Raw genomic sequence first — 26,539 nt, 5'->3', positions numbered from 1 at the left:
GGTTCGAGCCCCGCGTCGGGCTCTGTGCTGACTGCCAGCTCAGAGCCTGGAGCCTGTTTCAGTCTGTGACTCCCTCTCTCTGACCCTCCCCTGTTCACGCTGTCTCTCTCTCTCTCCTAGAAATAAATAAAACATAAAAAAAAAAAAAAAGAGTTGGATGCTTAACTGACTGAGCCACCCAGGTGCCCCAAGCCATAGATGAAATTTTAAGATTTAATTTTGTGACTTAAATTAAAATCCTAATTTTATTTTATTTAAAAAAAATTTTTTTTAATGTTTATTCATTTTTGAAAGAGAGATAGAGAGAATGTGAGTGGGAGAGAGGCAGGGAGAGAGGGAGACATAGAATCCAAAGCAGGCTCTAGGCTCTGAGCTGTCAGCACAGAGTCTGACACGGGGCTCGAACTCATGGACCACAAGATTATGGCCTGAGCTGAAGTCGGACGCTCAACTGACTTACCACCTAGGCACCCCTAAAATCCTAACTTTTAAAAATTGAAATTGTTCTACTCCCTTCCTTCCTGAAGGAGTTGGGTGTGCTTTATCCACCAGAGATTGAAGACAGAAAGAGCCTGACTGGCACCCACGATGTTGCTGACAGTGGAGGGTGAAGGGATGTTGCTGGCTCATGATGTGGCTATGGGGGAGAATATGCGGTTAGCTCCATCCTCCTTTTCACTTCTTCTGAGTCAGTTGTTCAGGTTGGGAGTTGGGGAAGAAGGATGACTAGAATCTGGCCAGAGATGAGAAAGCGTCTAAAGGCCTAAACCAGAATAATGACCCCGTCAGCACCTGCCTCTGCTCGTTTGTACTAATTCGCCAAAGGTTTACATTCAGAGCTTCAAGAGGACACAGACGTTGTGAGTGCTACTCATGGAAAGTGCTTTCACCAGACCATTGTATCCATCTCAGGAAAGCTCTAGAATAGGATCCAGATACTGGCTCCTTTTCTCAGTTTCTGTACAACTTACTTAGCTTGTTAAAGTTATCTTTATTGTTTTGAGAGAGAGAGAGAGCACGCACATGAGAGCAGGGGAGGGGCAAAGAGAAAGAGAGAGAGAAAATCTTACGCAAGCTCCATGCCCAGCACAGAGCCCAACACAGGGCTCAATCCCACAACACTGGAATCATGACCTGAGCTGAAATCAAGAGTTGACGTTCCACCAACTGAGCCACCAAGGTGTCCTGCACTTGGCGTCAAAAATAAAGGAACTAAGATAAACATAAAGGAACACTTGTAAAAATGCAGACTAGGCACCCGACCATGTGCCAGGCACAGGCTGAGGAGTGGCTGTGAAGGTCCTGGCCAGAGCTTTCAGGAGGATGCCAACAGCGGAGGCATCAGTCAGAGCTGTCCTCAAACCAACATCCTCCAGGGTCCCTGGGTGTCACTGAACTAGCTTACACTGTCTTCATTAGTGGCCTGATCAGAAAACTTACTTCCTCAAGGGAACCCATTTCTCAGTCTTTTGGAAGGAACCACAGAGGAGCATGAGCTGCATTTTGAGATTGCCAGGTCATCAAGTGGGCAGTTTATCTCAAGCCCAACTTGAACCGCTGGCCTGAAGCTGAGTTCACACAGACATCATTAGACTGAATCCAGTCCTCTCATATCTTTAGTTTGGCCTATTATATAGTGTTCCAAAAAGGTAGAGTTAGGGGCACCTGGGTGGCTCAGTCGGTTAAGCGTCCGACTTCGGCTCAGGTCATGATCTCCTGGTTCCTGGGTTCAAGCCCCACGTCTGGCTCTGTGCTGACAGCCAGCTCAGAGCCTGGAGCCTGCTTCAGATTCTGTGTCTCCCTCTCTCCTTGACCCTCCTCTGCTCACACTGTCTCTCTCTGTCTCTCAGAAATAAATAAAAACATTAATAATTTAAAAAAAAAAAAGGTAGAGTTAGTTATCAATAAAATGAGATTTCTTTTCAAAATTTCAGTTTTGGGTATTTTATAAAAACAGAAGCAGCCCTCAGAAGAGAGCAAATCCAGGCACGCAGTCCCACAGGGGTAGGTGCCAATGAAATAGCAGCTGCCTTTGTGAGAACAGCCAGAGCTCACGCTCCCTGTTCCCAGCCACTTCACTTATTTATGTTACTGCCTGGCCTCATGGGCCCCTTTGTGACAAGAAGATAGCTGAGTTTTGAAAAAAAATTATTTTGGAATAATAATAGGTTCACAGATAGCTGCCCCAAAAAAAAAAATGTGCAGAAGATCACATGTACCTTTCACTCAGCACTTTCTCCAATGATGACATCTTGTATTAACTGGAGAACACTATCAGATTGGGCATGTGCGTGTGTGTCTGTGTCTGTGTCATTGTGCAGTTTTATCACCTGCGCAGCGTCGTCTAACCACCGTTACAGAGCTCCCTCCTGCTACCCCATCAAAGCCACACCAACCTCCTCCTGGCACTTCCTTCCCAGGCTCCAACCCCTGGCAACCGCTAATCTCCACATCTACAATTTGATTCTTTCAAAACCGTTATTTGAAAGAATTTATATAGTTTGTAATGTTTTTGAGATTGGCTGTTTTCACAAAGCATCCCCCGAAGATCCATCCTACTCGTTCATTCCTTTGGAGATTCACCCGCGTTGGTTTTTGATCCTAGTGAAGACTGTTGGCTCCATTTGTGTAGATGACAGGACTGTTTGATTCATGACACTTCTTTTGTTAAGCATATTCCCTTACCTGAAGTTCTAAGTTACTTCATCGCCATTTTGCTACAGTATAAACAAAGTCACTATAAAATACGGAGAAAAGACAAGGATGTATTCATCTGAAATCTGATTCCATAACTTCAAGGATTCAGAGCTCTTATAAAGACTCACTAAACTTTCATATCCTGGTTTTCTAATTTTAAAAAATACTATTGCTTTTAGCCAAACACCTCTTTCTAATGCTGAATTCATTATTCATAATAAAACCAACACTAATGTTAGAGTAACTGCCTAAGTTAGGAACAAAATCAAAACAGAGAAGGACAAAATAATTTTCACACCCATTTTACGAGCTCTAAGAAATAACATGGCAACTGTCTAGATTTTAGCATTACAGTCTTAGTCTTCCTGTAAAATGGAAATAATCCTTAATCCCATAAATTAATGACATGATTTTATGACCTAACATGTATAAAAATGTAATCCTTTCAGTAAAGATCAGGGGACCTTTTGTTGTTACACTTTGGGGTTAATAGCTTCCCAGTGAGTCTACCTCTCATAGGTAAGATTTGTGTCCAGCTTCCTAATTTTTAGGGTTTTCTAATCTAGCAAAGGAAATATGCAGAGATAAAGATCAGAGCTAAAGTCTGTGACCATTTTAGGCAAAGTTATATGAAAATAAAATGTAAACATGCTCTGCAAAATATGTTATCACCCATGATTTATTGAGAGGCCAATTTCCAGATAGTTGAGATGCGAAAGGACATATTTTTCCTCTTATGGACCAGGGGACATAACACAAGGAAATGTTCTAATAAGCAACTCACTTTCTCCTTCCCTATGAAACATTTCCTGCAGAATATGGAACTTCTTTCAGGGATTTCAGAGAAGCTTGGGGGCTCAGAGCACACATTACTATTATTTTCCATTCAATTTAACAGAAAGTTAGTGAGTGGCTAGGTAGAAGGCACAAGAAGGGCGCACAAGATTCTCAAAGACGGGGACTGTGCAGTGACAGGACTCAAGTCAGGTGAGTAGTGAAGAGCCTGAATCAGGAGCACACATACTTTTCACAAAAGGCAGAGCTCTCAGAATGAATAGGATTTCAACAGGCAGAGGTAGGAAGGAATTCAGGAAGACAAGAACCACGAAGATAAAGTTGTGAAGCTGGGAACGTGTGGATCCAACTCAGTGACTGGGAGAACATCATGTCATCCAGGATGGAGAGAAGTAAATGAGATGAGAAAAGTAGTCTGGGCCTGACGTTGGTGGTTCACAAAAGCCGGGGATTATGTGCTTAAACCAGTAAGTAGAAAACAGCCATGGAGCACTTTTGAGAAAAGAAATGATCAGTTCTGGGTTTGGGAAATGCTAATCTGATAGAAGCCTCCAAAATGAGGGTGAGGAAAGCTCCTAGGAGCGTATTGTAAAAGACTGTAAGGGCCAAAATTAGAGTGGTGGCTTCGGGATTTAAAAAGAAGGACCAGGGGCACCTGGGTGGCTCAGTCCGTTGGGCATCCGACTTCGGCTCAGGTGATGATCTCGCACTCCAGGGGTTCAAGCCCCATGTCAGGCTCTGTGCTAACAGCTCAGAGCCTGGAGCCTGCTTTGGATTTAGTGTCTCCCTCTCTCTGCTCCCCCTTCCCCACTTGTACTCTCTCTCTCTGTCTCTCTCTCAAAAATAAATAAACATTAAAAAATAAATATATTAATAAAAAATAAAAAGAAGGAGCAAAGCCATGTCTATCACCTTCCCAAAGTGACTCCCATGGAACAGGGGGTGGGGGGAGTGGGGGTTACAGGGAGAGGGTTGGGGGAGGACCCCTGCACACCAGCACACCAGCAGAAGCCTGGCTGAGCCTCTCAACCAGCCACGGCAGTGTACCCACAGCAGTTATGACCCCAGCCACACAGCCCATACAGGGGACACCCCTGGAGTGCCTGGTCTGGGGCATTGAGCTTCTGGGCCCTACAGGACCCTCTACATAAGGCCATTCCCTCAAGACTGGGGGACACAGCTGATCTACCTAGTACATAAAAACAAACACAGAGCCAGACGGAATGAGAAGGCATGGGAATATGTTCCAAATGAAAGAATAAAACCAAACCTCAGAAACAGAATTAAAAGAAACAGAGATAAGCAATCTACCTTATAAGGGGTTCAAAGTAATGGTCATAAAGATCCTCACTGGACTAAAGAGTAGATGAACAGAGTGGGAACTTCGACAAAGAAATAAATAATATAAAAAAGAACCAATCAGAGTTGAAGAATACAATCACTGAAATGAAAAATACTCTAGAGGGAATCAACAGCAGATTAGATGATGTAGAGGAATCGATCAGTGATCTATATGACAGGATAATGGAAAGCACCCAAGCTGAACAGCCAAAAAGAAAAAAGAATTTTAAGAAATGAGGATAGTTTAAGGGACCTCTTGCACAACACAAAGCATGCTAACATTTGCATTATGGGAGACTAAGAAGGAGAGGAGACAGATATTATTAGAAAAAATAGTGGCTAAAAACTTCTTTAAACTGGGGAAGGAAACAGATATCCAGGTCCAGGCGGCACAGAGAACCCCCAACAAGATGAACCCAAAGATGTCGACACCGTAACACATACAATAATTAAAATGTGCTGGGAGTTTGCTTCAACGGCTAGAGGAAATGTGAGAGGAAGTCACCAAGAAATGAGGAGGAAAATGCCTCACACACTATAGATAGTGTTACACTAATGAATGGACGCAACTGGTAGAATGAATTATGTTAATAGAAAATACAGAGATTCTCTAAGAGTCTTCCAAAATGATGCCTTCTCCTTTCAAGTGAATAGTTTGGTCCTCATATTAGCAGAGAACAGGAAAGAGACAGAGAAGGGTTATTTTGTGGCAGAATTTTCCCATTTCTACCCAAGTGTTTATATTTCCACAGCCCTTAACATTCTTAATTTTGCACTGTCATTCACTGTAATAATGTAACCTTGCTGACCATGTTGAGGATTCATTTTTCTGATTATTTAATGAGGGGGTTGGTATCATGACCCCTGTGCTGTCCCCTCATGGAGCGGAAACTAGAATGAACTTGGTTTTCCAAAGCACCGATCTTATCAGAGGAAATAAATGGCTGGCCTAGTATTGTGGAGCATTATTTGTTCTGAGAGGGTAGCTCCTTATGAAGGAGCAGGGCATTATTTATCTGAGAGTAATGTTCATTAAAATAACTCCTGAGGGTTGTTAAACAGATCTTTCTGACCAAACCACATTAAATGAGTCCATCTAGTTGTTTATTATCTCCTTTGACTCATCCTAGCCTTGTATATGTGTGCCACTTACTGAGAGCCATGAAGAGAGCTTTGGGAAGAAAAGGGAGGAGAGGAGACAAGTTCTGAGCAAAGGGTGGTGGATTAGGTGCTGGAAATATGACAAAAAAGCATGTGGAGACCTCTGGGTTTGCAGTTTTCTGCACCTTCATGGGACAAACTCTATGGGAGTGTCATTCACACCAATCTGTTAGGATCTCACATGGCCTTTTTTTGGTGTGTGCAACAGAGAGAGAAAGAGCTCTGTCTTCCTCTTCTTATAGACCATGAGTCCTATTAGATTAGGACCCCATCCCTGTGACCTCACTTAATATATCCTAAAAGCCCCATCTCCAAATACAGTCTCATCAGTGTTAGGGCTTCAACATATGAATTTGGGGTGGGACACAGTTTAGTGCTTGGCACTCTCTGTCGCTCTCCCTTGGGTCACTCACCCTGGGGAAGAGAGCTATGATATTGTGCGGCAGGCCTGTGAGAAGCCCACATGGTGAGGGACTGAGTCCTATTAGCAACTACATGAGTGAGCTTGAAAGTAGACCACCACCTCTGTTTGATCCATCAAATGAATCTGCAGCCCTGCTCGACAGAACACCTTGGGCCACAGCCGACCAGCTAAGCCATGCCTGGATTCCTGCCCCCATAGAAACCGTGAGATGCTAAATATTTGTTGTTTCATGCTCTATTCTGGAGTAATTTGGCACGGAGCCATAAAGAACTAGCACATTAAAGCAAGTTTATGGGCATTCTGAATTCTGGCCATGCATCCTTGAGAATCTCCTGCCATAGCCATTATCCACCCACAGAGGAAGAAGGGCTGTCATGCAGGTCGGTGGCAATCACAACAGGGCCCTCCCCGGAGGAGAAATAGCTCAGCCGAATTGGGAACACGTGGCTTTGATGTGGCGGAGTGAGTGCTGATTTAACAGCGTCGGACAGTCCCAGTAGATCTTTGGATGTTACACTGGCAAGTCCCTGAAAAGAATCCAGTCAAAACCTTTCTATTCCTGAGGAGGAAACTGAGGCCCATAGATAAAAAGATGGACCCAAGATGACTTTGTGAGTGGCAGAGCGGGATCTAAACAGAAGGTATCCTGATATCTCCGTCCAAGGCTCTTTTCTATATTCTGATAATTTCTACCAGAAGATGTTTCAAGAGGGATTTGATTCTGATGAGGCCGGTGTGCTCTTAATTACCATATATTCTTCTCTTTCCTAATGCCTTAGAACCTGTTACCTCTAAGCTGTATAGGTCAGTGACAATGTGCTTTTTTTTCTTCCCCAAAGCTCTTTTATTCTCTAAAGTATTAAATCTTTAAAGGCAGCTGAGGGACTATTAAAATTAAATAATCCCCGTAAAGACTGAGATATATGAGCCATTTCTGGAGCATGTTGTAGCTGAAACCCTTTGTCTGTTGTGCATATCAAAAAATACAATCTTATGTTTGAAGCCTTTCTCCAGAAACACTCAGACAGGTCATCTTTCTGTGGCACATCAGCTAGTGATACTTTCACCTGCAGATGGAGAAACTGGGGTTCAGAAAGTTAAGTTGCTCCCCTCAAGCCATCTATTAAATGGAGTGTGGTCCTGAGCAAAGGTTTCCGTGGCCCCATAAACCCCTGAATTCTTGACTTGCTGCCCGCAACAGGACACTTTCTGCAGTACGCACAGTACATGTGGCTACATGGTGGACTTGGGGATCCTGTCCCCTCCTTGCCACATTTGTCTGTCACTTCGGGAAGCAACATCATGCAGTGGTTTGGGGAGGAGACCAGATCAGATACCTCTACTCTAGCCTTTACTAACTGGTTAACCTTAAATAAGTTCTCCAGCCCTTTTGAATTCCACTTTCCTCCCTGTAAAAATGGAGGTATTCATTCCTTGTTTTCCCATCAGACCATGAACTCCTGGAGGGCTAGGACACCAATCTGTTCATCTCTGTGGCACCAGCACTGACATGGCACCAGCCACCTAGTACATGTTCCATACATGTCTGCTGAGCTGCTGAGCGGTTAGGAGAACGAAGTTAGATATTCCATGTTAACTCCTTGACATCAGGTCTAGTGCATAATTGGGTTCCTTCTGCCAGGGGCTTTCACCCACAGAGCCTGGGCTCCCTCATGTAGGAAGCCTCAGAGGCCAAAAATTCATTTCTCCAGACCCATTGGAGAGGACATAAATGCCTTCTGTCACATAGAGCTTAATTTGGGAACATGAAATAATCCTCTATGCCTAAGAAATTAGAATCCCTTCAGTTGATTAGAGCCCTACAAGCTATCCCCTCCTAAATTTCAGGATCCAACAGCAGAGGAAAAATAATGCACAAAAATCAGACGAGCTGGTTATCAGCCCTGGCTGTGCATCAGAATCCCTTTGAGAGCTTTTAAAAATAAACAGACAAAAATAAACACAAATAGGTGAAGGCTCCATCTCCAAAATCTGATTCTGAAAGTCTAGGATAGGGCTCGACTTACATTTTTTTCCCTCTTTTTGACTGTGATGCCTTTCCTGGTTTAGAAGTCTCTGCATTTGACACATATAAGTGATGATTATTATTAAGCCTTTTAAAATCCAATTTCTTCCAAGCAGGGGGTCAAAACAAATGAAATAGCAAGTTCCTTCCAGAAAGGGATATCTTAGTGAAGGGTTTTAGCTCCTCTACCCATGGGCAAATTGATGTCTATCTGTTGATGGCGGTGATGCATTCCCACACTCACCCATTCACACGCTGCCTCATTCCTGGATGGCACAAGGCTAGTTAACAGGCCTCTCTGCCTCCGTGGATCAGTCCTGATCCAACAAGCAGCAATGCGGAGGACAGGTTTATAGGAACGCTGGTTTCAAGGGGAATCTCCACCTACCCCTGGGAATTTTGTGCAGAATCCAAGGACCCCCAGCTCTGTCTTCTGCCTCTATGTTGAGGCTTAGTGGAGTGTGCTTATCAGCTTTGCCACAGGATACTCACTCTCATTTCACCTTGTGAAGCCTCCCTGACAGGCACAATTATGTTGTCCATCACCAGTGGGGAGCTCTTTAAATAACTTCTCACATATTACAGAATGCTTCCTACTCAGACACCCTCTTCATCTTCCTCCTCCAGTCTTCCTTCTCTCTCTGCTAATTCATCCATTAACTTATGCTTTTCATTTACTCTAGCTGTAACTGTTTATAACAGCTTTGGTAATTTACTAGTGGTTCTGAAAATAGATAGCTTTAGCTCCTGCCATTCTAGACTTATAATTTAGCAACAATGAACCCCTTACCCTTCTCTGAGCATCCAGTTTCATCATTCGTAACTTCACATGTGTTCATGTCACCCAAAATGCCCTTTCTTTTTGTCACTTTTCCACTTTGGTACTCCTGACAATTCCTATAATTCCTTCATGACTCAATTCAGTTGTTTTCATCCCTGGGATATGCCCCTTGGCCACCCCTCGCCAATAATCCACTATATATGCTTGTCTCCTGAGACACGGGAGACATTGAGGGTCTGTGATTCTTCTGTGCATCCTCAGTGCCTGCCATGCTGTGGTATTCTGGTGGGGATTTATTGGATGGGGGTGATTTATTGGATGGCTGGATGATTGATCCGGCATACATAATGACCCACTTAGGAGACATATTTAGTATTATTGCTGGGTGGTCCAGTATAGAAGTTCTATGCACCAATAAAGACAGAGTTTTGCATACTTTGATGATTCATGTACTTACACTTGACTCTCGCAGGCTTAGCAAAGTGCCAAGTCATAGATGGTTGGGAGAATTTATGTCCAGATGAGCTGTAGCTTTTGAGGTGTCACAGAAGGTGGTATCACTCACCAGTGGGGCCAGCTATACAGAAGTACAGCCTTTGCGGGTGTACAGGCCTCTCACTTAGTAGAGCCTCCCCCCCCCCCCCCCATTGGTTTACTACACTGCTCTGGTTATGTCCAACAGGGGGCCTGCTTTCTTATATGGCATAGGACCTCACAATCATGTTGCCAGTTTTACCCAGCAGATCTGGTGCCAGCCCAACTGGTAAGTCCCCAGGAAGTCTCTATGGTATTGCCAGGATCTCCCTGACCCTGTAACTGGGGCTGCCTTCTCTCCTTTTCAACTGTTCAAAAGGCCCCGGGATTCCTGACCCGAGTTGGTATTTTGCCCTGGGGAATGTGCCAGGGTTAGTCATCACCCAGTGAAAACCTTGTAAGAGGCACTTAAAACAGAAATAATCAGAGAGTCTATTTAAAGTCTAACTTGCAAACTAATTGCAATTCCATGGACCTCCTAATGGCAACTTTCTTTTATTTTACATCATCAGAAGGCCTATTTTAAAGATCGAAAAAAGCGATCAGTTTGAACTCTTTAGCTGTAACGGGATTTTACTTGCCTCCCACAGACAATGAGATGGGAATTTGAGGCTAACCATATTCTTCTACAGCTTAATTTAAGGATACAAAATAGCTCAAAACAATGTATCACTTGAAATAACGTTATAATGAGACCTTGACAAAAAAATTTTTTTTAATGTTTATTTATTTTTGAGAGAGTGAAAGAGAGAGGGAAGGGCAGAGACAGAGGGAGTCACAGAATCTGAAGCAGGCTCCATGCTCCGAGCTGTCAGCATGGAGCCCAATGCGGGGCTCGAGCCCACGAACCGTGAGATCATGACCTGAGCCAAAGTCAGCTGCTTTGACTTTGGATCAACATTTAACCAACTGAGCCACACAAGTGCCCCCCAAAAATATTTTCTAAGCATAGTCAGTGTCTTTCTGAGCACACGTGCGCGAGCGCGCACACACACACACACACACACACACACACACACACACACATTGAGGAATGGAAATATCCAGAAAAAGAATGCTTATATAATATGTAAGTATCATTTTCTACAATTATTTCAAATGGTATGTATGTTGAGAATTAAACTGGCCTGGAAAATAACTCAGAAATTTGACTGCTCTCCAAAATTGATGATAAATTTTCCATTACATGATGTTTGTAATAGTTCTTTTACTTACTAGAAATATGATCTGTGTCCACTGTATACAAACTAGAAAGATAGACAAAAGGCAAAATGAGTCAGTTCTAACCACTGTTGCTATTTTGATGAAATCCCTTCCACTGTTTTCCTTTCCAAAAATGGACTCATAACCTAGATATTGTTTTGTAACCTGGTTTTATCCCTGGCTTGCAAACATATTTCTATGTCACTATATATTCTTTTACACTTTTATATGACAGTGTATACAGTATTCTGTGATTTGAGTGTACTGTAACTTATTCAACCAGTTTTCATTCTTGGAAAATTAGGTAGTTACCAATTTTATTCACAAATGCAAGCATCCAATTAGCAAGAGTTTTTTATATACAGATGTTTGTATATAGTTTTTATATATGAATGTTTCATGTACACTTTTAGTATTAAAGATTCCTGACTCCTCTGTGTTGCACCTTTTTGGGGTCCTTCAGTTCTTTACCACATGTGCTTGTAGTGGTCATGTATGTGCAGAGTGCTTATCACCTCCATTTGTTGTGTTAGCTCATACTCTTGCTTTGGTCCTCTGGTCACTTCAGCAGCTCAGTGTTCATTATTGTCTGATGTGGGGCTCTGGACTCAGCATTGAGCTACAGAAGTAATAAGACACAGTCCCTCTGTGTAAAAGATACATTAATCTAGTAGGAGAGAGGCCATAAGTATAACTAGTGATGATGTAAAAATAATGTTAAGGGAGCACCCAGAAAGGAGTAACTGGAGAAATTTAGGAAGCTGTGGAGAGGAGACCCTTCACAGATAGGCAGATGTTTGATGAGGGGAGGCGGGGAAGAGAACGCTCTGAGTGGAAGGAAAAGCTTGCGTGGAGGCCTGGGGAGTGTGTGCGCATCGAGTCCGGAGGAGTAGCTGGAGGAGAGGACACACGGTGGAGGTAGAGAAGGGGATGACACTGAAAGGGTGGCTTGGGGCCAGAGGGCAAAGGATTGGAAAGCCCTTCCCCAACGTCTTTACTTCTGACTCTAAGAAGCAAGAAGTAGGAGACTGTCTTGAGCCACTAAGGCAAAACTGGATCTAGAGCTTTTGAAACTGACCTCTGGCTAAGTTTGGCCATGAGAAGACAGAGTCTAAGGCAGCCTGCAGGCAGGAGTCTCTGGCAAGAGTCTAGGTGAGAGAAGATGGGATGCGGTGGCAAGACCTGGCCACAAGGCAGCAAGGAGATATCTCCGAGGTAAAATCAAAAGAACTAAAAGAACTGGCACTTCCAATTCAGATGGGAGACAGAAACTGAGGGGAGACATGCAGGAACCTCTGTCTGGTTAAAATAAGTCCTCAGCAGGGCACCTGGGTGGCTTATTCAGTTGGGCAGCTGACTTGATTTTGGCTCAAGCCATGATCTCACAGTTTGTGGGTTTGAGCCCTGTGTCGGGCTCTGCGCTAACAGCATGGAGCCCACTTGGGATTCTTTCTCTCCCTCTTTCTCTGCCCCTCCTCCGCTCATTCTCTCCCTCTCCCAGTCTCTCTCTCTCTCTCAAAATAAATAAATAAAGCTTTTAAAATAATAGTAACTCCTCACCAAGTTGTTAAACTCCTAGGTTTAGAGATGGCGTCTTTGAGGCTCCACTTCCCCTCAGTGCAGTGCAGAGAGTACTCAAACAGGCGGCATTTGACAAACCCTTATGGAATGGAAGGGTCATGACCAGTGTCTCCTGTGACAGACAGGAGCCTTGTACTTCTCCGAAGTAACTACTGTCTTTGAAGGATGAGCCCGTCACCAAAGAATGAGATGATGTAGCCAAGAACCGAAGCTTTGTTGATCAAAGGATAATCCTTATGGCTTAAATAAGAGTGCTCCTTAATCACCAAGCCTAGGTCATAAAAACTGTGCAACCTAAATATACTTGCGGGATTTCTGGCACTGATGAATGCATACAAATGAAAGCAGGGCAAGTATTGGTTCAAAAACAAGTGATGAGGGGTGCCTGGGTGGCTGTTAAGCAACAGACTCTTGATTTCGACTCAGGTCATGATCTCACGGTTTTTGAGTTCGAGTCCTGCATCGACTCTGCTGACAGCTCAGAGCCTGGAGCCTGCTTCAGATTCTGTGTCCGCTGCTGTCTCTGCCCCTCTCCTGTTCATGCTGTCTCTCGCTCTAGCTCTTGCTCTTTTACTCTCCCTCTCTCAAAACAAAAACAAAACAGAAAAAACACAACAGTTTTTAAAAGGTTGCTAGATTGCCTGGATGTGGAATCCATTTATTGACCTAAATGGAACATGAGGTACCTTTAAGGGGCGATTGAAATGTCCTATGTGTCAATGAGGGCCATGGTTCCATGGCAGTGTATATACATGTGTTAGAATTTATGAGCTGGACACTTAAAATCTGTTCATGTTTTTGTACATAAATTATGACATCTCAGTATACCGATAAAGTTGATTTTAAAAAAAATAAGTGAGAAGAACTAAAATTAAAAGGGTTACTAGAGTCTGATTGTTGAAACTGTTTCACATTATTCCTTCCCCAGATATCTGTTCCATACGAATTCAAATCCCTTTATAAAAGCCAGTTTACAGGAACTTAGCACAGCCCCTATTTTTACTGTCACCTACAGGCCAGACCTTGTGCAGTTGCTGGAGGGTATTCATGTGAATGTCACAGACAAGGCCCTGCCCGGACAGTCACAGCAGCTGCCGACATAAAACCCCAAAGTCAGCCTCACAGAGCTCTTGCTGGGTCCTTAAGCTTAGAGAGCTTGATGTCAGGAGGAGGGCAGAAAACATTTTTCAAAGACCACATTAAAAAAAATCTCAATGTACTTGCTGTGTTGACTGCTCTTGCCGTTTGGTTTTGGTGCTGATTCTAACACCTGTAACAATCTCAAACATAAAGCCGAGTTCTTCTGACTCTGGGTTAGATCCCTGGGAATGATCCTAGCAGTGAGCGTCATTTCTCACTGAGGTAATAAAGCCTTGCTGTAAGCTGAATGTGTGAACTCTGAACTCTTAACCGAACAGTATAAAACTGCTGCACCAAGTTTTCTTCCCATCCAGAAGATCCCAAGAGCTGTCATGATTAGGCTTAATTTGGACTTCAGTGATACAGCCCACTGATGTCCAAGCCTGGCAATTTAATGAGCATTTTGAGGGTGGGGAAATGATCTTTTGGAAATATAAATGAAAAAAACTCTATTAGTTTCATTTGGAAATGAAGCATAGTCTGGGAGGTCTTCTTGGACCTCAACTGATCTGGGTTCTGTCATTTTAATATTAAAAAAATTTTTTTTCTCTAAGTTTGTTTTTTGAGAGAGAGAGCAGGGGAAGAGCAGAAAGAGAGGGAGAGACAGAGAGAATCCCAAGCAAACTCCGCACTGTCAGTGTGGCAGAGCTTGAAGGCAGAGCTCAAACTCCCACACCACGAGATCATGACCTGCGCTGTAATCAAGAAGAGTCAGATGTGTGACTGAGCCTCCCAGGCGCCCTGTCATCTTATTTATTTTTTATTTTTTATTTTTTTAAATGTTTATTTGATTTTTGAGAGAGAGAGAGAGAAAGAGCACAAGCAAGGGAGGGGCAGAGAGAGGGCGAGACACAGAATCTGAAGCAGGCTCTGAGCTGTCAGCACAGAGCCTGACGCAGAGCTCACATTCACAAACCATGAGATCATGACCTGAGCTGAAGTCAGATGATTAACTAACTGAGTCACCCAGGCGCCCCGGCCTCCTGTCATTTTAAAATTGAAGAGACCTAAGTAAGACCCAGTGAAGAGGTTAAGTGACCTATCCATGCACACTTGTATAGTTGGGGCAAACCATGGGCTCGAGGCAAGGTCTCCTGTCTTCCAAAACTGGACCATATTGCCCTTATTTGAAAACATCCAAAACTTTGACTATATATGCTATCCCATGTCCAAAAAGTCCATCTCTCTATTTGGCTGAATTGAGAGGAACCTAACCTCCATTAAGAAACCTTCCAAGAAAGGGAATATAGATTCCCTTTGCAACCCCCCTCACAGGAAGTGGCCCTCCCACTGGGCATTTTTCTGTGCTATTTCTTTCCTTCAACCCCACTCTCCAAAATGCCACTACCTATTACTTCCTTTGAGCAAATAGGGATTTTAATCATTCTCTTTTTACTTGATTTTAATCCTCTGAAGACCTGCCTGCTCCCTTTGCCACAGTTAGTGTGCAGAAATTTCACTTGCAGTGAAAGTCCTATTTCTCTTGGTAGCCTGTCATTTCGGCATTTTGAGAAGCTAAGTAGCTCCGTCCTCATTAAATTAGGCTCAAATTGGAGAAGAGAATTACATACTTAAAAACACAGACACAAAGTGATAGATTAATGTTATACCTTAATATAACACATTGTGACATGCAGTGAGAGCATTAGACCAATTAGCAAGCAAATTTTCTACTCAGGTTCATCTTTTTTTGCTGGGCATGTAGCAAAGGGATGGTGATGTGAAGGATGGAATTTATCATAAGCCCTTGGATAGAAAGTTAACCACTTTAGTGACGTGACCTGCATTCATTTAACAAAGATAGCACCCATCACCTGGTAACACAGCAAAGATCCAAGCGCTACCAAATGTACTGCCTCCAAACTGGTATTTACCCGTCTGCTTTATTTCTAGAAATCATTGAGATCCATTGCAGTTGGGTCTAAATGGGAATTTTAATACATTTCAAAAATATATTCTGCTCTTTCCTTGAGAGCCACCAAATCATAAGTGATGGCATTTAGCAGGTGTGTTGGTTTGAATTTTGTTTTTTTTTTCCTCCCCTCCCCCGTTGCTGGTCCCTATCAATCGGATTGGTAACAGAATGGAGAAGGAAACAATAAATCCCCCAGTTCCTCCTAGTGTGAATGCCCAAGATACTGTCAGAAGCAAAATGTATGGGAAGTGGGGGGAGTTTGGGTCAGCAACTTGGTGGGGGGAGGGGATGGTTTTCTGCTGTGGTAAAGCAGAAAAGCCCTGTCACCGAATTTAAATTAACAGAATCTACCCAGAGGGGAGCCATGGTCTTTGTGTGGCTGATTAATGTCAGCCTTGTAAATGCAGTGCTCAGACAACAGAGCTAGCCCGCGGAGCAGGAAGCTCAGAGAACACAGCATCTCCTGCTCCCGGGTGTGAGCAAAGCCCATGCCTCTGAATAGGGCTGGAAGAGAAAGAGGCAGACCAGGAACATAGGTGATAGTTTTAATTAGACTTCAGTTGTCTGTCCCAATGAAAGAAACACAGGCAGCCATTAGGGGCACCTTTCCTTTAGGCCTTGCGGCCGCAGAGAACAGCAGTGTGCAAATCCGACCCCCACCTCTCCTAACACTCAGCTCTCGGCTGGAGCACCACCGCTTTCAGACCAGTGAGTCGGAAATGGCCTTCTTCTTAAATGATCTTCAAGTCTGAAGGGGAAGCCTGTTCAAGAGCAGGTCTCCAGAAATCCTTACAGGGAACACAAGAGCTTGTACCTCGTGCTTACCTAAAAACGCTAGTGGCAGCGGGCAAACCATCCGTCCTTGGTTTATGCTTCTGTGAAATGGGTCTTGTCAGCAAAGGCTCAGATGAAAGTCCCTGCACAGATCTCTTGCTCCATCTGATTGTTCCTAAGAGTGGTATTCCCTATGCCGGTGGGGGGTTGGGCAGAAGTCAAATCCACAGGCAATGTATGTGCTTTGAAAACCTGCATGATGTATCGATGTCAGTCGCTGATGTGTTCCCATAAATCTGTTTCGGTGACTTTGAGGGGTGTCCTGAGAGCCTCTAATTAGACACTGCAGCTTCTAGGGCATACGCTCTGCCCCCTCCTCACCTCCACCCCCTGCGGGGTTATTGCAACCCTATGTATATTCACCCCAGGAGTTGATGTTGGAGAATAGAATCTTGGAGAGCTACAGGACAAGTAGCCAGAAGGCATCCTTAAAACGTCTGCTCTGGGGCCTTATTTTAAAGGGCAGCGAAGAAGAGGAGAGCCCTCTTGTTTTTAATCCCACCACCAATAAAATCAGAAGTTGATGTTTATATATCACAGGGTAGTTGTTTTGAAAGAGAAATAAAAGTAAATGATTAAACTGTGGAAAAAATGGACTCTCTGGAATGGAACCAAGAACAAGCTCTCAGTATTGACCTTTTGGTTAAAGCCACATAATGCAATTTATGTCATTCCCTCCAGATAGATGATTTTATTGGTTTGCTGGGAATTTTGGCTTAAGGGAAATAACACATTGCGGGAGCAGAACATTTAACTCCTATTACCGCCAAATGTCTGACCCCATGGTGAGGTGTTATAATGGAAAACAACAAAGTGAGGTCCTCCCCTCTAAGAGCTTACACTCTAAGAGTCTGTGATTCTAGTAAAAGGCATTTTCAGATGGCCGTGGTAGCTAAAACCCCCTGAATAATGACTGTCTTCATCAAGGGAATTTAGGATCAAAATGATGCTTTGTCAGCCTACAAAGATGTCATATTTTGCCTCTTATAAATATTAACACCTAGTGAACTTGGAGTGCATTAATCATTTTGAAGTGCTAAGATCCTCTGATGAAAACAGTTCAGTCTTTAGCATCAGAAGTCAATCTGATCATCCGCCACTAATTTGTGACTTGTTGGTGGATGTTTCCTGGCTGGTATGTTTTAGCTCTCTGGTACATTAAGGTAAAATGGCATCTTGAGGAGTTAGCGCATTTCTTTAAATCACAGAGCCGGAGGTCACCCTCTGATCTTCTCCCTTTTTTGATGGAGTTTTCCAGGCTCGCTGACCATTGGATTTCTTTTTCTCTGGACACTGTCTTAGGGCCTCAGCCATTCTCATGGCTCTGCATGGCCCCCGCACCGCAGTGGTGCTCACATTCGTAGCTCCACGTGCACCTCTCCTCTGATCTCCAGCCTCCTGCACCAGCTCCCTCCCTGAACATCCACTTACCTATAAAATGCCCATCTTGAACTTAATCTGTCCAAAATGGGGCTCCTGGTCTGTCATCCAAACCCTGGTCCTCCTGCAGGCCTCCGTCCCTGCTGTCAAGGCTGTCGGCACATCCCTGTGAGTCATCCTGGGGTCTTCTCTGTCTCTCACACCCCGTACTCTGCGGGAAAACAGTCTTTTCTCACCACCTCCAAGTTCAGAACACATCCAGGATCCTCTCTTCTGAGCACCTACATGGGCGGAAGCTGACCCCTTCTCACCACCTCAGAGGCCGCCACCGGTGCAAGCCACCACTGCCACGTGCCTGCCTTCCCGTGGGCGCCTGCCAGCCGTCCCTGCTTCCTCGCTAGCTGCTCTTCATGCTCTGCCTCACCAGCAGCCTGAGTGATCCTGTTAAAATCTGAGTCACAGCTCCCGACTGCCCGCCTCAGAGCGCTCGGCGGGCTTCCCGCCTCAGCACTGCAACCCCGCACGGTCTGCTCCCCGCTTGATGTCACCCTGACACCATCCTCTCTTTCTTTCATCCTGGCTGTAGTCACACCGGTCTCCTCGTCACTGCCCCCAGACACACATGGTGGGGGGGAGGGGGGGCGGCTTCTGCCTCTACACTTGTGGGTCTCTCTGCCTGGAACATTCTCTCCCCAGATACGTGCACTGTTCACTGCCTCCCCTCCTTTGGGTTTTTATTCAAGTGCCAAGGCCTTATTTAAAGTTACCACTCTTCCCTCCATCTCCCAAACTCTCCCCCAAGCACTCCTGATCCCCCCTGTGGCTTTACTTTTCTTCCTTTTTACCCCCTAACATGCCATTTATTTTACAGATTATTTATTGTTAATTTTTTTTAAAAAATTTTTAACATTTATTCATTTTTGAGAGACAGAGAGAGACAAAGCATGAGCGGGGGAGGAGCAGAGAGAGAGGGAGACACAGAATCCGAAGCAGGCTCCAGGCTCTGAGCCGTCAGCAAAGAACCTGATGCAGGGCTGGAACTCACTGACTGTGAGATCATGACCTGAGCTGAAGTCAGACGCTTAACTGACTGAGCCACCCAGGCACCCCTTATTGTTAATTTCTTACTTACTCCCACTAAGTGTAATAATTCCCTCAAGAAGTGCTTGACTCTTGTCCATTGCTGAAATCTCTGGCACCTAGAATAGTGCCTGATAGATTCCAGATAAACATTTTTTGAAGTAATGAATTAATTTGTATTTCTCTTTGTGTGACACATCTTTACCCCCGTATTTATTGGCATCTTACAGTTTTTATTAAAGATGCCTGGGGTTCTTTAATACATGAAGAATACCCAACTATTGATGATATCTGCTACCAATATTTTACATTTCGTTACCATTTAATTTAGTTGTATATGTTTTTACATAAATTTTTTTTTTTAGAGAGAGAGCACACACACATGAGTGAGGGAGAGGCACAGGGAGAAAGAGAGAGAAAGACAGAATCTTTTTTTTTTTTTCAATTTTTAAAGTGTTTATTTTGAGAGAGAACAAGTGAGTTGGGGAGGAGCAGAGAGAGAGAATCCCAAGCAGCTCTGCAATATCAGTGCAGAGTGCAACTCAGGGCTCAAACTCATGAACTGTGAGATCATGACCATAAGCCAAAACCAAGAGTTGGACACTTAAGTGACCAAGCCACCCAGGTGCCTTGTAGAGAAATAATCTTAAGCACACTCCACACCGAACAACTGTGAGATCATGACCTGAGCCAAAATCAAGTTTTGGATGCTTAGCCAACTGAGCCACCCAGGTGCCCCTGTACATTTTTGTGCTTTAACTTTTTTATACTTTTTTTTTTTTAATATTTTTTTATTTATTTCTGAGAGAGAGAGAGAGAGAGCATGAGCAGGGGAGGGTCAGAGAGAGAGGGAGTCACAGACTGAAACAGGCTCCAGGCTCTGAGCTGGCAGTCAGCACAGAGCCCGACGCGGGGCTCGAACCCACGAACCGCGAGATCATGACCTAAGCGAAAGTCGGACGCTTAACCGACTAAGCCACCCAGGCGCCCCTCTTTTTTATACATTTATGTTTAACTCTTTCTACCCTCATTTAGCTAAATGGCTGACCAAATGTAGGGCCAAAGCTGTTGGTTTCTGTCATTATTGACCTTCTTTGTGTAGCCATAATATTCTAGTGCAGAGCATCAAGCCACGTTCTTCTTGCTAACGTTCTTGCGTCTTCCACAGGCATCAACAGGAAGGTGGTGTACTCCCTGGCTGACTCTGCCGATGGCTTCTTCTCCATCGACAGCTCCTCAGGCATCATCATCCTGGAGCAGCCGCTGGACCGAGAACAGCAGCCCTCCTACAACATCAGCGTCCAGGCCACTGACCAGAGCCCCGGCCAGGCTCTCTCCTCTCTTGCTACGGTCACCATCACTGTCTTGGACATTAATGATAACCCCCCTGTGTTTGAGAGGAGGGACTACCTGGTGACGGTGCCTGAGGACACCTCCCCTGGCACCCAAGTGCTTGCTGTTTTCGCCACCAGCAAAGATATCGGCACAAATGCTGAGATTACATATCAAATCCGGTCTGGGAATGAACAAGGAAGATTTAGAATCAATCCAAAGACAGGTGGGTAAACGGCAACCTACTTAAAATTCACAGCTTCACTTTTACCCTGCTTCTCTTAACCATATAACTGCCCTGTGGGTGGGCTCTGCTTCCTTCTCCTCCTCCCTCCCAGTGGGAGCACATCATGCGGACCCCAGGGTGCCTTCTGAAACTCTGCTTCTGTGGATGCCCCCTGCCAAGCTGTAGGCCCCTAACTGTGGGCTCACTGGGCAAGTACTTGACCTCCAGGTAGGCTCCAGGATTTCTCATAGGTAGGCTTAGGAGCCGTAAGGTAGTTCATAATAATATTTGCACACCCAGCATAAGGGTTTGTTCCTTTCCCTCTCTTTTCTGTTATTGCTTGGTTTCATTTTGGGTTGTTTTATTTGGATCATATGTTTATGTGTTTGGAAGTGCTCCTAGAGATGAGCACCCCAGTGCCCCTGTCCACGCTCAGGCTGCCACTCTCTCGTCATCTGCCAAAGCAGACATTGCTAAGTGGTGTGCACAGTGACATGTGGCCTTCTCAGCTCTGCTCCCCAGTCGGCTGGAACTGGAACTATTCAAGTCCTGTCCACGACTCCCAGTCAGAACACTGTCGTTTCTCACTGCCCCCTTTTCAAACTCAGGGGCCATGTGGTGTCACCTAGGGAAAACATACCTAGAAATACATCAAGAGAACAAAAGGAGAAGCTTAGGCAGGCCTTTCTTTCCATTAGGGAGTTAGCTATTGGAGGCGTATTGGATAATAAAGATGGTAATAAAGTAAAGATGGTGATTCAAGAAACAAGTTTGGATATTCTTAGAAGAGTAACATACTCACCCTTTTCACTATGTATTTTCATAGTGTTTGTATTAATATTTTTAAAACACTTTCATGGATAATCTCATTCATTTACCTATTCCCCTATGAATAGTCATAATGAAAGCATTTTCCAGGTAAGAAAGGTAAATCTCTCCTACTTCGCATCCATTGGATGCAATTCCTTCATCATCACGCAAGAAAAATGCGCTTGTTGAACAAGGTGGCAAAGGAGGTCCCCTCTCCTTTGGATAGTTCAGTAAACATGAACAGGAAATTGTCATAATTAGCAACATTTATTTAACAGGTTGAATACGCCAGACTCCTATTAATTCATTGGTTATGAATTATTTCTCGCATTTTCCATAGGAGAAAAACAGAGCTTCGAAGAGGTTAAGTAAGTTCCCCAATGTCCACTGTGAGTCCGTAGAGGATCCAGGATTTGAGCTCAGATCTTCCTGATTCTAGAATACGTGCTCTCACCTCTGTAGAGCACTATGCTGGGGTAGGGGGAGGTGCAAAATAAGAAGGAGATACCGTTCCTGCCCTTAGGTGTAGGGAGGTGGAAATATTGATGGAAGAATTGCATTAGCAGCTTCTCCCAGCAGTACCTCCGTTTATTAAGGTCATTACTTCAAATTAAAATGTATGGGATTTCCCTCATTTAAATATGTGTTAGACTTCGTCTGTCTAGTTACGGCCATTGTATATGAACACCATGGGGAAATGGTTAAGTACTGTTTAAATGTGGCACTAGATAACAAGACTGGGATACAAAACAAAGCACTAAGGCTGGTAATTGCTAAGAAAACTTAATTATGGGGAGAAAGAGGCTCTTGTTATAGGTATGATTTCTCTTCCTCACCTTAAATAGAAGGGCAGCTTTAGCAGCTAAGGAAGGTGCCTGTCTAGAGATGTGAATGGATGTGACATACTGACCTTGGTCCTAATGATTGTTTTCCATTTGGGAGAAATGCCCACAAATGCCCTTGAGATCTGCTCTGCAGACAGTACAGTGTACCAATTGCAGAATGCAGGATTGGATCACCTCACCAGAAAGGGATAGAATGGGCAGGAAAAGCATTCATAGAGCCCCTCTTAGAGGTGGTACCCACCCAGGACCTTTCCACTTGTTCTACTCACTTAAATAGCTTTGGGGTGTGGACATTCCCTCTGTTTTGTACTTGTGGGTACTAGTTGGCCACTAATCCCAGGTGTCTCCTTTTCATTAGGTCACTATACCTTGAGATTTCTGAGATCTTTGTCCTCTTTGTGCTGTCATAGTTCTAGATAAGCGCATTGTAACTTAGCAAGACATGTTAGTAGGTAATTGAATTCAGTTAAGTTTGCAGATATTCACTTGTTGACTGGGGTGGGATCATGTAATCACATCCACACATCTCAGCTCATTTTCCACCTGCCTGGGTCCAGTTCAAGGAGGCACTTAACAGGGATGCCGATTTCTGGCCCTTCTGCCTAGTGGCCTATGGGTGAATTATGCCAAAGATTTTCAGGCTGCTTAAGAGATGTTCAGAAACTATTGCAGAAACATTCAAAGACTTGATTTCTTCAGTGTTGCATCTGATGGATAGCTATGTTTTAACTGACAGCATGAAGCAGACTCGGAGATGCTTTCAGCAGGGCATTAAGTAAACAAATTCCTGAATATCTAAAATTCTTGGCTGGAGATGATGTTATAAATATTGCCATGATTATAGAACCGCTGACCAATCTTTTTTCCTAATCTCTCTTCAAAGGGGGCATTTCTGTCTCTGAAGTGCTGGACTATGAATTATGCAAAAAGTTTTACCTGGTGGTGGAAGCCAAAGATGGGGGCACCCCAGCTCTCAGCGCCGTGACCACTGTCAGCATCAACCTCACGGATGTGAATGACAACCCACCCAGGTTCAGCCAAGATGTCTACAGTGCTGTCATAAGTGAGGATGCCTTGGTCGGGGACTCTGTCATCCTGGTAGGTACCCGGGGGAGGTCCAGACATCTGGGACTCATAATCCTACTGAAGAGAGCTAAAAAAGTGAGCGAAGTCTGTCTTGGGTTCTTGTCACACTTTCTCCGTTAGAGTCCTTTTGTCCGCAAGAACTCTAGTCAGTCACCAATCTTTCAGCTGTTCTTTCTCCCTTTGTACATTGGAAGGGTCTGAAAAATTCATTTATACAAAGGTTTAAATGAAGATAATTATGTTCTTCCTGGAAGTGTATGCTGTTCAAGAAAACAAAACAGACCATGGAATACATTTCTAACTATGGCTCCCACTGGTTTGTGACCTTAGATAATAAGATATTAGGTGGCTAAGGATAAAAGAAAATCTGCCCCACACCCCATGCATGCGCACACACACACACCCATATGCACTCACACATGCACACAGAGTAGGGCAGCTACATATGGGAGCAAGATTAAGACTGATTGACCACGCTTAGAGGAGCTCTTTCTGGAAGGAATTTTTCTATTACCAGTAAGAGCAAGCCATGTATAAAGAGTACATGGGCTCTCTCAGACTTATAAATCACATTTTGGAAACAGTGAGTTCCATCCTTACCATCATCACTACCCCTACTGGACAGGCCCCTTCCATCCGTCCTTGTCTCTCGCTCCTGTGGCACCAGGTGTCGGTGTGCTTTCTTTACACACCAGAGGTGGACTTGCCAGGATCACTTGCATACATATAAATCCCAATATCACCTATATGGAACAGAAGGGCAGTGTGTTTGCCATGTGAGAAAGGGAATTTTCTTGGGCTTCCTTAATATGGAGACAGGTGGCTTTAGAGAGTGTCTATCTCAGTGGCAGAGACCATTGTTTTGCAGAATTGGGAAAGAATCACCAAACTCTCCCTGTCAGTGAGCTTTAGCTCTATCCTCAGTGGCTCAAGGCCCAAGGAAAGTCATGCCTAACAAGCATCAGGCTGTAGGCAAACAAAAATTAATGGAAAGGAAGTGGCAGCTTCCACAGTGGTGCCTCCCTTCTTCAGACAAGCCATCCGTCTTCTGCTGGGGACATGATGGCTGGCACATGAGCATTGATAGCTCTAAGAAAACTGTCAGAATTGTGCCCATTTGTAAGACCTGAGACCCTTAGAATAAACCTTTTCTCTGTCTCTTCTGTCATGTCGTTTTTTTTTTTTTTCTTGTGTCCTACGAAGCTAATAGCAGAAGATGCAGATAGCCAGCCCAACGGACAGATTCATTTTTCCATTGTGAATGGAGATCGGGACAATGAATTTGCCGTGGAGCCTGTCCTGGGACTTGTAAAGGTTAAGAAGAAATTAGACCGGGAACGGGTAAGCTAGTTTAGGCCAGCCCCCCATCCACACTCCCCTCCCTTCACTGGAATCGGGTAAGCCTCCATGAGTAAAAGTAGGAAGATTCTGTGTTCCAAATAATGAGAGTAAGTAGGATGAGCTGAAATGGAGCATGACATATTTGGGTTAGACCTTTGAAAGAAATTTTCTGCCAATAGATGCTGGCAATTTCTTATTTATTGGTGTCTTAAAGAAAAAAGCAAAGATATATCTTTCTCTGTGTAATGTTTATTTTTGAGAGAGAGAGAGAGAGAATTAGTGGTGGAGGGGCAAAAAGAGGGGGACAGAAGATCTGAAGCAGGCTCTGTGCTGACAGCAGAGAGCCTGATGTAGGGCTCAAACTCACGAACCCATCAGACCATGACCTGAACTGAAGTTGGACACTTAACTGATTCAGCCACCCAGGCGCACCCAAAGATACGTCTTTCTGGATGCTTTGAATTTTGGTTCTTCCTACAGCAAGGAGGCAGGAAAGTACCTTCAGCATTGGGATCCTGTGGTTCTGGTTTCATCCATAGCTTTCATGCTAGATGAGCAGATAAAAAAGGAGCATCTGAAGGTATTAGGCCAGAAAGAGTGATCCAGAAAACTCCTCTGCCAAGGTTAAACAAAGTTTCGAAACATTGTGTTTTGTGTCCCAAAATATATGTCTTCAAAAAGTGAACTTATATACCTGAAGAGAGGTCATAGTAGTGGTTGCCAAAGCAGGAAATCCTCTCTAGGTGATACATCCCCATGATTCCTGAAGTTCAGAACTGATAGGTAAGATCAGGGTGACACCCGTCATGTTTGAACAAAGGCTGAGAACTGTAGTTCTAACCAGGGGTGGTTTTGTGTCCCACCACCCCCATCGGGGGGGCACTTGGCAATGTTTGGAGACATTGTTGGCTGTCACAAATGGGCACAAAGTGATACTGGCTTCTAGTGGGTAGAGACCAGTGATGCTGCTAAGTATCCTACAAAGGCACAGGTCAGCCTCCAGCAACCAAGAATTACCTTGGCCCTGGGTATCAGGGGTGCCGACGTTGCGAAACCCTGGTCTTGAGGACCAAGGTGGCTGATCGTCAGCAAAGCACACCCCTACCCGCAGTTCTTCTGAGTGTGTGCAGACCGAGGGAGAAGCTGCCATCTTCACTGTCGGCTCTCTGCTTTGGCAGGTGTCTGGATACTCCCTGCTCATCCAGGCAGTAGACAGTGGCATTCCTGCGATGTCATCGACTGCCACCGTCAACATTGATATTTCTGATGTGAACGACAACAGCCCTGTGTTTACCCCCGCTAACTACACTGCTGTCATTCAGGTGAGCCAAATCCTGCCTGCCAGGCACTTCTCCTTGTGTGCCCAGCCCTCTTCCTCTGCAACGGTTTTACTCATCATTTCTTTTTTTTTTTTTTTTACAAATAGTTTATTGACAAGTTGGTTTCCATAAAACACCCAGTGCTCATCCCCACAAGTGCCCCCCTCCGTGCCCATCGCCCCTCCCCCCCACATCCATCAGTTCTCAGTTTTTGTCAGCATTCAAGAGTCTCTCATGGTTTGCCTCTCCCCCTTTCCCCCACCATTTTCCCCCATCTTCTCCCCCTTGTTCCTCCGTTAAGTTCCTCCTAATCCTCCTATACGTGCAAACATATGGTATTTGTCCTTCTCTGCCTGACTTATTTCGCTCAGCATAACACCCTCAAGGTCCATCCATGTTGCTACACAAGGCCAGATTTTTATAAAATGTTTTTTAGGTTCATTTGTTTATTTTTTTTTAAGAGAGAGAGAGCACAAACAGGGGAGGGGCCGAGAGAGAGGGAAACAGAGAATCAAAGCAGCCTCCAGGCTCCAAGCTGTCAGCGTAGAGCTTGATATGGGTGGGGCTCAAACCCACAAACCATAAGATCATGATCTAAACCAAAGTCAGATGTTTAACCGACTGAGCCACCCAGGCAACCCATTTTACTCACCATTTTTTGGGTTTTTTTGTTTTTGTTTTTTTTACC

General features: G+C 44.4%; 1 protein-coding gene across 1 annotated transcript in view; it reads left to right on the top strand.

Annotated features, from left to right (window-relative positions):
• FAT3 (FAT atypical cadherin 3) overlaps positions 1 to 26,539 on the top strand; it is a 191,834-nt gene that overhangs the window by 110,473 nt on the left and 54,822 nt on the right. Inside the window, exons 16-19 of the mRNA XM_039222360.1 lie at positions 20,061 to 20,450; positions 22,989 to 23,203; positions 24,395 to 24,532; positions 25,711 to 25,854. Of these exons, the coding sequence (XP_039078291.1) occupies positions 20,061 to 20,450; positions 22,989 to 23,203; positions 24,395 to 24,532; positions 25,711 to 25,854 (887 nt within the window). The remainder of the gene's footprint in view (positions 1 to 20,060; positions 20,451 to 22,988; positions 23,204 to 24,394; positions 24,533 to 25,710; positions 25,855 to 26,539) is intronic.

Source organism: Hyaena hyaena, unplaced genomic scaffold (assembly GCF_003009895.1).
Source record: "Hyaena hyaena isolate Hyena2069 unplaced genomic scaffold, ASM300989v1 scaffold_1111, whole genome shotgun sequence".
NCBI classification, from domain to species: domain Eukaryota; kingdom Metazoa; phylum Chordata; class Mammalia; order Carnivora; family Hyaenidae; genus Hyaena; species Hyaena hyaena.
This window is presented reverse-complemented; position numbering and strand designations above follow the sequence as displayed.